This window comes from Drosophila nasuta, chromosome 2L (assembly GCF_023558535.2).
Source record: "Drosophila nasuta strain 15112-1781.00 chromosome 2L, ASM2355853v1, whole genome shotgun sequence".
Classification (NCBI taxonomy): Eukaryota; Metazoa; Arthropoda; class Insecta; order Diptera; family Drosophilidae; genus Drosophila; species Drosophila nasuta.
In genome coordinates, this window is record NC_083455.1 from 20,596,842 (window position 1) to 20,606,759 (window position 9,918).

The 9,918-nt window shown below is 43.5% G+C and overlaps 2 protein-coding genes across 3 annotated transcripts; one reads left to right on the plus strand and one right to left on the minus strand.

The window, feature by feature from the left end:
* Positions 1–1,406: 1,406 nt before the first annotated feature.
* On the minus strand, positions 1,407–4,923 carry LOC132798477 (protein sister of odd and bowel). Its single transcript, XM_060810344.1, has 2 exons — positions 2,550–4,923; positions 1,407–2,179 (listed from the first exon to the last, which is right to left on the minus strand). Exons 1-2 carry the CDS (start codon positions 4,040–4,042, stop codon positions 1,744–1,746), a joined length of 1,929 nt encoding a protein of 642 aa, XP_060666327.1. The 5' UTR covers positions 4,043–4,923; the 3' UTR covers positions 1,407–1,743.
* A 3,318-nt stretch (positions 4,924–8,241) lies between these two features.
* LOC132795929 (uncharacterized) lies at positions 8,242–9,104 on the plus strand. Of its 2 annotated transcripts, none has more exons than XM_060806897.1 (2): positions 8,242–8,341; positions 8,403–9,104. In XM_060806897.1, exon 2 carries the CDS (start codon positions 8,419–8,421, stop codon positions 8,998–9,000), a length of 582 nt encoding a protein of 193 aa, XP_060662880.1. In that variant the 5' UTR covers positions 8,242–8,341; positions 8,403–8,418; the 3' UTR covers positions 9,001–9,104. The 2 variants fall into 2 exon arrangements, with proteins under 2 accessions (XP_060662880.1, XP_060662889.1); XM_060806906.1 differs by having other exon boundaries at positions 8,261–8,341; positions 8,406–9,104.
* Positions 9,105–9,918: the final 814 nt, after the last annotated feature.

Consider the following 9,918-nt stretch of genomic DNA (forward strand, 5'->3'; position numbering starts at 1 on the left):
AAGCGAAGCTGGAGCGGAATGGGGTCTTCCTCTCATTCGCTTGGACGCTCTATGTGGAAATGAAGCCGTCGCGCATAAAGTGTGAAATTGCCGGCAATTCGCAGAGACGCTGCTTCAAACTGTAACCAAGACAAGAAAGATGAAGAGGAAAAAATGGGGGAAAAGAGAAGAAGACACTGTGGAAAAGAGCATCATCAACTGTGTATAGTTGCCGAGTAGTCAGTCGTTCATCTGTCTGTTCCGTCCGTCCTGTGCCTGCGTCTTGGCTCTTTGGCTAATGGCTCCAAAACGTTGTCGGTTGTCGTCGTTGTCGTTGTCGTTGTCGACGTCGCTGGTGCTGCGGAACATGTCTCGTTCCACGCTTGTTCCATTGAATAGAACAATATCCGCGTAAATATTTGCAGAGAGCATCCAGGGTAGGGCTGTGCTCGGATCGGTTAAGACCGACCTCTCGTACCTGGTCAAGAGCTGTAGCCGTAATTGTTGTTTGATCGTTGTAATTGGTTTGGTTTGGTTTGGTTTTGCTTTGCTTTGGCTGTGACTGTGGCGCAGGAAATGCAACAAACGTGGCGGCTTCACATTGATCCGTTTAACGATTGACAAACGCAAAAGCGAGACGGCAAATACCCATAGAAAGTGATGGCCATATGCCCCAAAAGAGGGCCGCAACGATTTTCAGCTGAGCAACACGCGCGGTATTTTTGCTTTTGAACCTGCGCCGCATCTTTATGTAGTCGACAATAAAAATTGTTAACTTTGTAGTTGCAGCTGCACCAAAGAATTTAACTGCCACAGACTGAAGCTGCGCTTGGGAATTCTACTACGGTTAAAATCGTGTTGGGTGGGCGGACTAAAAACAAACGATCTGCAATGTATTGATTGCGCCTGCTCGATGGGTTTGTCATTGGCTTGTAATACAATATTTGGCTAGGCGATAACGAGAAACATAGTCTGAGTACGCGGTGGGAAAAGTACGCAACGAGTAGTCGCATTGTCTCTGGTCGCTTTTCGCTTGTCTCATGTCTCTGGCTTGTCAAAGGCTTGTTTGGGGTCGGGTAACACCTTAATGGTACATTAATTGCCCTTGTTGGCACTTGAGCGATAAACATCGCTACAAATATTTGATTTTTAGTTTTTTCAACAAGTGTGTAAATAGTGTAACAACTCTACACAACTCTCAACGTGTGAGTGAGTGAGTGAGTGAGCGAGCGGGGTAGACCTTGTGCCACAGGAAGCAGTTCGTAACTTGAACCATTCCAACCACACAACCATTTAGTTCAAAAGAACTGTGAAATTAATTGGCTAGTCTACATGGCATTTAGACGCATATCTATGCCAGAGATTTATGGCAAACGATTCCATAGAATTCTGTCAAATAAAAACACAGTTTTGTTTTATTTTGCTCTTCGATTAAACTATTATCATTTATTCAATACACTTAGTATACTAATATATTTTATTTATGATAAAAGTCCACAATTCACTTATCAAGATAAAGTCAAACTTTCGCACTTAGAGATAGATGTATATCAAATATCCAATAAATTACCAGCTACAAAATATCATTAGCTTAACTATAGTTTCAACTTAGTCTAGATTAAATGCTGTAAGCTGTAAGCAACTTAAGGGCAACGAGTAGTACTTGTGTATGTGTGTTTTTGTGTATGTGTGTGGAGGGATTCGATACGAGATTTAGGATTTAGGCATTATCATTTCCATTTCCATTATTTGAGAGATATTTACTCAATCGCTGACCGCAACCAAGTCTCGCGTGGTCGCTGTTGTTGTTGAGCTCGCTGTTCCATTGGCATTGGGCAATACCATCGATAGACCCAATGGATCGGAACTGGAGCCATTGCTGCCACTGCCAAATAGATCGCCTAGAGTACCGCCAACTCCGCCCGCGGCATTGAGATTATGCGTTAGACTGTGACGTCGGAGATCGCAGTTGCGGCGAAACACCTTGCCACATGAGGCACAATTGTAGGGCTTGATGTCTGTGTGCGTGAGTAGATGCGTCTTTAGGTTTGAACGCTGATTGAATGAACGATTGCATACAGGACACTTGTGTGGCGACTCCTCCATGTGCAGAATCTTGTGCACGGCCAGTGTGCGTGATTGGCAGAAACCTTTGCCGCACTCGGCGCACTTGAATGGCTTCTCCTTGGAGTGAATGTATCTGGGGAAAACAAGCAATAGACAAAGCAGTTGTAAGGTGAGACAGTGTTGAGAAAATTGACTAGGCTCTTAATGATAATTTACTTATTGTTTGGCATTTTTATTAACCCAATTCCATTTGTTTTTCTCTTGTACAATTAAATAACTAATTTTGTGAGGGTATTTATGGGATGTAGAGGAATTAGTTGGTATTCAAATTAAGTCTGAGATTATTGAACTCCCTTGGGACGAGCTTATTATTAATTGTATTTCAATAAGTTTTCTTGAATTTAGATCTTGCAATCATCAAAAAATACTTGGACTACACTAACTACACTCCTTCCAATAAGATTCTATCATAAGTCTAAATTTGAGAAAAATCTTGGCTCTACCTGTGATCTCTCAGATGATCCTGACGCCTGAACGCTTTGCCACAGATGTCACAGGAGTAGGGACGCTCATCCGTGTGTGTCCGTTCGTGAATGAGCAGATTGTAGGACTTGGTGAACTGGCGATTGCAGAACTTGCAAATGAACTGCTTCTTGGAGCGTTGAGCAGCCGCCGCCGCTGCAGCTGTCGTGCTATTGGCCGCCTCCTCTCCTGCTGCAGCAGCCATGACATTGAGTTTGTCCTGGTACATCGTGGCCTGCAGCGAGTGGAGTGAGGTGTCCGCATCGCTGGCGTTGAAGTTCGACGGATTGAAGATGAAACTACCATAGCTGCTGTCCAGATCACCGGCTTCAAAGGACAAGGCATCCTCGCCATCCAGCAAAGGCAAATCACACTCGGCAGCCAACTCGGCAGCGGTTGCACAATCCAAGGCAGCCTGTTGATTGGCTGCAGCGGCAGCGGCGGCAGCAGCGGCTGCAACTGCAGCACTTACAGTGCCAATTGATGGCAGTGGCGGAATGCACTTCGAAGTGTTGGCAGATGAGCTATTGTTGCTATTGTTGTTGCTCAAGTTGTTGTTGTTGCTGTTGCCGCTTGCGTTGTTGTTGTTGTTGCTCAAGTTGTTATTGCTGCTGCTGCTCGAGTTATTGTTGTTGTTGTTGCAGTTGCTTGGCGAGCTGGCAATAACAGTGGAGATGCTGGAGGCACTAGAAGAGCAGCTGGACTTGAGCTCAATGCTGGCAATGTCAATGAGCGTTGGCAAGTTGGTGTTGTTCTCGACATCGCTATTGTTATTGCTGCTGCTGCTGCAAGTGCTGTTGCTATTGCTGGCATTGTTGCTGCTGGTATTATTGTTGTTATTGGTGGCGCTGTTGCTAAATCGAAATACATCCGATTTGCCGGTGAGTCGCTGCAATGCCAAATACGATTCAAGTGCCTGCAAATTGAGTGCTGCTGCTGCGGCTGAGTTAGCTGGCAACAATGCCGCCTGCTGCAGGCTGCTAACCATGGTGCCTTGTAATGAGAGCACCACAGCAGCAGCCGCTGCCAGATCATTGGTGGCAGCAGCCGCTGTTGCCGTTGCCGCTGCCATTGCGGCTGCACTTGATTTTGTTGTCGCTGTTGATGTGACGTTAGTTGCTGCTTTGTTGCCTTGTTGTGGTGTCTCCGTCTTGTTGTGATTGGTGTTTTTTAATTGCTGCTCTAGCTGCGAACTTGTTGTTGTCATTATTGCGGCTGTAACACTTTGTGGTTGCTTGTTGCTGCTGCTGTTGTTGCTTGTTAAAGCCACTTCTAATTCTTGTGACGCCTCTTTTGCTGTTGCAGCTGCTGATGTGACTGCTGCGGTTTTAGTTGTTGTTGCTGGTATTGTTGTTGTTGTCGTTGCTGGTGCTGTAGCTTTAGCTGTTGCTGGCGTGTTGCGCATAGTGCTGTTGTTGCTGTTTTGCTTGCCAGCTGCAGCAGCGGCAGTCAATTGCTTCGCTGCGTCGTCCATAAAAAGCTCAATACACTGATCCACGCACACACAGCAGGATATCGATGCTCAGATGCTTGGCCCGTGGGCACAAAAGATGCAACACTGCCTCCCGTTGCTGTTGTTGTTGTTGTTGCTGTTGTCAGTGGTTGTGTGAGCTTGTTGTTGTTGTTGGTTGCTGCCTTTAGTTTTATTGTTTGGCGCACCTACGCAGGTTGAGTGCGCGCCTCTCTTGTGGCTCGCTGGCTGGCTTGTTGGTTGGTTTGTTGGTCGGTTCGTGGCTGCCTTTTTGGCTTTTGACTTTGCACATGAATATTAAAAACCACACGCCATCATAAATCACGCCTTAGTCACGCTTTCAAAAGTCATAAAAATCGAATTTGACGTTACCCCAAACAGACCAACAAACAACAACAAAAATACAAACAAACAAACAACAACAACAAGATTAACCAATTGGCAGCACTTCCAATACGTCCAGTGCCCAGTTCCAGCAAGTTCCAGTCGATCAAATGACGTAGCACACGCGCACAGCTTTCAAAAAATATAACTTCCAATAACACACATACAGATACACATAGACACACACACAAATTCACAAAATTATCGTGGGCGTTATTGTCAACTCCAAAAGAACTTTGCACAGATATCTTATTATTATTTTAATTCTTAAATCTTGTTTGTTTTTCTTTAGGGTTATGTAGCGAGTATATATTGTTTCCGTTTTGATCATTTATGCACTTCCGTAAATAAATAAAAAAACTACATTGATTAGCCTGTTGGATTGCAAGTGGTGCTGATATGGATGGTTGGTGGTGGTTTGCTGCTGCGGCTGCTGTTGCTGTTGCTGTGGCTACCTTCTGCGATCAGCCGTCGTGCCGTGTGCGCTGCACAATATTGGTAAAAGATCACGGAATAACTAAAAGTCCATTGCTCTGCGAGCGGTGCGCGGACCTGGACCTGCGCTCACTTGTTGTCCACGACGCACGCACTCACTCACTCATTCACTCATGCTCACTCACGCTTACACTCTCTCTCTCTCTCGCTCTTGTTCTCTCTCCGCCTCGTTTGGCTCTCACTAACACGAAGATCGCGGGAGTGATCGCTGAGAGCTCACGACAACAGAGACAGAGAGAGAGAGCGAGAGTGAGCGCGAGAGTGACGCGTGTGAGAGCGTGGTGCTCAGGTGCTCGAAGGTGCAAACGAAACACGTTTGGTTTTTTGTGTTTGTATGTGTGCTAAGTGGTGCCATCTCTCATCCGCATACACGCAAAAGCAGAGAGCACGATCAGACACACACACACACACTAAGGCAGCAATTGGCAACCGGTTATTGGCGCTCGCAGTTGTTGTTAATATGGCAAACGCTTAGTTTTGAGTGGGTGTTCTTTCACAATTGCTGTAGAAGTAATCGCTGTTGTTGTTGATGTTGTTGTGGCGCTCATAATTTGCCATTACTTGTTTGATTATTTACTTACGTTTCACATTTTTCCCTGCACTTCTCCTTCTTTTTCTTCTTTATGAGTTTCACTTTTCCCCCAATTTCTCCTCGCCCCTGCTTTCTGTAATTGGCAGCAATTATGCTTAATTCCTATGCCCAAATCAGGCTCTTTCTTTCTTTTTTTTTAACTTGCAAGTTCTAGCCAATTCTCTGATAGCCTTGAGCGATAGTTGTTGTTGTTGTGCTTGGTTTGTGTGCACTTGACTTGATCGTTGTTTCGCTGACGGAGCAGATGCATTGGCAATGCAATTATATAATTACACATTTAACAGTTATAATCGCTTATCGATTTGTGTCAAATATTAACGTAAATGAGATTCTGTATGGATGAGTTAATAAAAGAGGGGAATCTTCTTTAAAATTAAACGGTAATCGATTAGAGTTATTTAAAAGTTACTCTAATAGTTTTTATTCATTCATTAGATTATAACTCTTATGTTATAATTATTAATATTTTGTTTATTGAAACAACTTTTAGACCTTATTGAGCGTTATCTTTTGATTTTAAGGCTAAGGAGGGATTTTCCGTAATACATAATCTCTAAAATTCCAAAATGTTTCTTTAATGGTATATAATTTTAGTTCCCTTGTGATGGTTGAAAGTTTTTTTTAGACAAAGCGGTCAAATTGGTGAGAAGTTTAGCTTATTGGTCAGAGAAGTGCATGTTTATTGGGCACTATTCTCATGTGAGATCCTTTTAATAATAATAATTCAGTGAAAATAATACTAATTGAATCTTAACTTATTTTTTAAAAAGTTTCGGTCTCTCTCATAAAGTCTGTTTAGTTTCTCGCAGTGTATTTACCTGCTAGCTGATGCCCATTAAGAAGCGCGTTGATTTCTCAAGCCCCAAGCGCTACCCCCAACGAACTGACTATTTCTTCCTCAACCTCCTCCTTCCCCCTTGGTTCATTGGAATAATTTAACTCGCACGCCATAGCAAAAAAGCACACGCCCCACAGATTGCAGATGCAGATGCAGTTGCAGTTGTCGATGCAGATGCAGATGCAGATGCAGTTAAAGCTGCAGTTGCACAATCCGAGTCACAGCTGCATAAAAATAAAGAGAAGAAAAGAATCGAACGCCCCTAGAACACCAAGCAGTGCCTCGAATCGGATTGGAACTCTCGCAAGTTTTCAACTGTCAATTATTCGTTTTAAGTATGCGAAATGCAGAAAAAAGAGTCGTTTCTCGGATCGCGTACTCAGATGATACTCAGGCAACAGTCCAAACACACACAGTGGTTGCATTCGCTTGCATTTTAATGCGCTAAACGGCGCAAGTAAATGACCAATAATCATGGGAGCTGCCTGCTCCGGCTGCCGGTTGGTCAGACTCCTCAGTTGGCCTCAGACTCCAGACGCTGATCGAGCTTGGAGGCTGCAATTTATTTTTGCATTAAATTGCAATTTGGCCAAGGATTTGAGGACTGTTGGCTGGGGCACAGTTTTCTACCATTTATACAGATATTATCATGATTAATAATGCACAAACATGTCATACGCTCGTTTCGTGTGTGTTTGATTGGAGCGCATTAGGAGCGCGTCTCGTAATGATCGCGAAATCACCACAGACCCGAGACAACGACGAGACCTGGTCCATCTTCCAGCATTATGTCCGTGCAGTCATCCCACGGTAGCAATTATGTCGCTTAGTGCGCCCAAACGTTCGCTTATGATGATCATTGCGGCGTCGGCGCCTTCAAAAGATTAGTGATCGTCGTCTGCATTCCAAGGTAAACTCCATGGGTTTTTCGTTGTTTTTGTATATTTCGTATTGACACAAGCTTCCTTTAAATGACTCCATGACTGCTTCCTCACTCGCTCTCTCTCTGTCTCTCTAGCTTGTCGTTTTATTTTGATAGTCGCAGCTTTTAAATGCGCGTTTCCTGTGCCGCTTCTCTGTCAGGGACACGATCGAAGCGTCGATCGGCTCAGGTCTCGTCTCTCAAGGCAAATGGTACATGATTTCAAATTTCAAGTACCAGTTTACATAAAGATCTTTTCGCTAGGTGCCCAAAACCAGTCGCCAATCGCCAACTCCAACTTCAACTGCAACTCCAACTTTGACTTCGACTCTGGTTCTGTCTCTGGGTACGAGTCTGAGTCTGAGTCTGAGCACGGGAATGCCTTGCAGCCTTACACCATCTGTCACAGGGCAAGGCGCGCATTCAGATCGGCAATAAGAATGCGCTAAACTTGATTCCTTAACGCTGTGCGCGCATGCGTGGGCTGGAATTACATGATCACGATCAGCGATAAAACTTGATGTTGTACATAGCGCACAACATGAACTTGGCAACGGGGGGAGGCGGAAGGAGACATTGAGAGACGGTCTCTGATCAGAGCCACAGGAACAGGAAAAAAAGCAAATCAACAGCAACTGCAACAAAATCACAAACAGAAACAGGGACAAGGACAGGAGCAGAGCATTGAGCCACAACACAACGCAAGTTTCACTCACTAACCAAAATGTCACATATTATGTCTGAAACTCTGCCAGAAACTAACGGAACTGAGAAATATCACAGAAATAGTAACTCCAGGAATGACAAAATAAATCTCAAAATAGTATAGACAGATTTCAGTCAATTATTTAGAAAACATGTAATCTTATAAATATTGCATTCAGTAATTCTTTCACCTCTATTTTGAAACAATTTGCAAGTTTAAATGAACTTCTGTCAGTTGTTAAATGCCAAATATTATTTTAATAGTAGGCGTTGGTTTCTTTTAAATCATGCGATTAAATGATTATTGTTCATTGTCAGCTACTAAATATTCATTTTAAATCAGTTGCTGACAAGGAAAACAGATTGGTAAGGATGACATAAAATAATAAATTCAGATTAACTTCTAATAGTCGAAATTATGAAACAGCAGTGTTGAATTTTTTATGGCCCCAATCAAACGGACAGCGCATAAAAATGTTCACATCAGGAATGAAGACCTGTCAGGAAAGAAGACCGTCAAGGGGCCAAAGATGTCGCAATTACCCCAACATGCTACAGATACTACGCAATCAGCTGTAATCCAGTTGAATACACTAGATAACGCACAGCAAATCAAGCGGTTCTCCAATCCAATGACGGCATGTGTGTCACAGCGAATATCGGCAGCCGAAATAGAGAAACCAATACCAGTAGAGCAACCTGTGTTGAATACTTACTCCAAGTCCTGCCAAACAACAAAGGTGGGCATTAAGACCAATGGTCCAGTGCGGTCGATGAGTTCCATGAAGGACGTCATGCAAAGGCGTCGACGAATGTTGGATGAAAGTGATCGTGCCCGGTTAAAGAAACTGAAAGATGTCATCAATGCCGATCCTCCACCAAGCTGGCACGATGCTACAATAATGTGGTTGGACGTGGATTTGCTGGAGAAGCGTATAGAAGCATATGAAAAGGAGCAGGCCAAGGAAGAATTGCATAGGGCAGAGGAAATAGAAAATAAAACGGAATATGATGAAACTGAATAGGGAACTGAAATGAATCATCAGGAAAGATAAAATTGAACATTTTATTATAATTTATTATAATATTTATTCCCAAAGATTTTAACTGATCTGCAAATATCAATCACAAATTGATATTTATCCTTAATATAGAACTCTTCCCAGCCAAATGTATTATATTCCATTGTTTTATAATACAAAGATTACAACATTAGTTACCAATTGCTGTGAAGCCGTTTGTCGTGTCGCATGTTTGATAGCTGTCGCTTAATTTGATTTTGATGTTCTGTTTGATTTTTCATGGCGTCTTGTCATCTTTGCCGATCACGCTCATAATCATAATGTTCAAAAATATTAATCTGCTTTGATTTCGAAGCGACACGAAGAGTCGAAGTGGCAATCGAAGTCCCATTCCCAGTACTTTTTTTGTTTGTTTTTTTGGAGGAAAGTAAAAGTCATAACACACATCTATGACAGCGATAAGATCGACACTGATCTTGGGCCAGGTTAGGCTCAGGATCGGGTCGGGTCGAGGCTATTGTTTGGCGTGACTTTTTTATAGGTACAAGTAATTACCAGGGGCGTTTGCCGAGTTGCCACAGTTTCGAATGTGCTACAGTTCCCGGTAACAGCCGGCGGTGGCTATTTGCTGTTGCCGTGGCGGTGGCGGTGGCGGTGGCAGCAGCAGCAGCAGCAACCGCTGTTCATTAGCCGCAGGCGTTGCCGCTGATTGGACCAACTAATCCCTATCCCAGTCAAGATTAGGCTGCCTGCCCTGGCTACGCTTCTTATTATTATTATTTTATTTTTATTTCTCATTCGTTTTGGTTTTTGTCAGTTCAGTTTTCTCGAGAAATAGGCGGTATGACAGTAGGATTTTTTGTGGCTGTGCGTGCCACAATTAGTGTGTATGGGGGAGCTGTGAGGCGAGGAGATCTCTTA

Excerpts from the sequence above, each read along its gene's own strand:
- LOC132798477 (XM_060810344.1), bottom strand. The coding sequence starts at position 4,042 with ATGGACGACGCAGCGAAGCAATTGACTGCCGCTGCTGCAGCTGGCAAG. Across the intron at positions 2,180-2,549 it reads GATCATCTGAGAGATCACAG|ATACATTCACTCCAAGGAGA; the intron begins GTAGAGCCAAGA and ends TGTTTTCCCCAG.
- LOC132795929 (XM_060806897.1), top strand. The coding sequence starts at position 8,419 with ATGGCCCCAATCAAACGGACAGCGCATAAAAATGTTCACATCAGGAAT.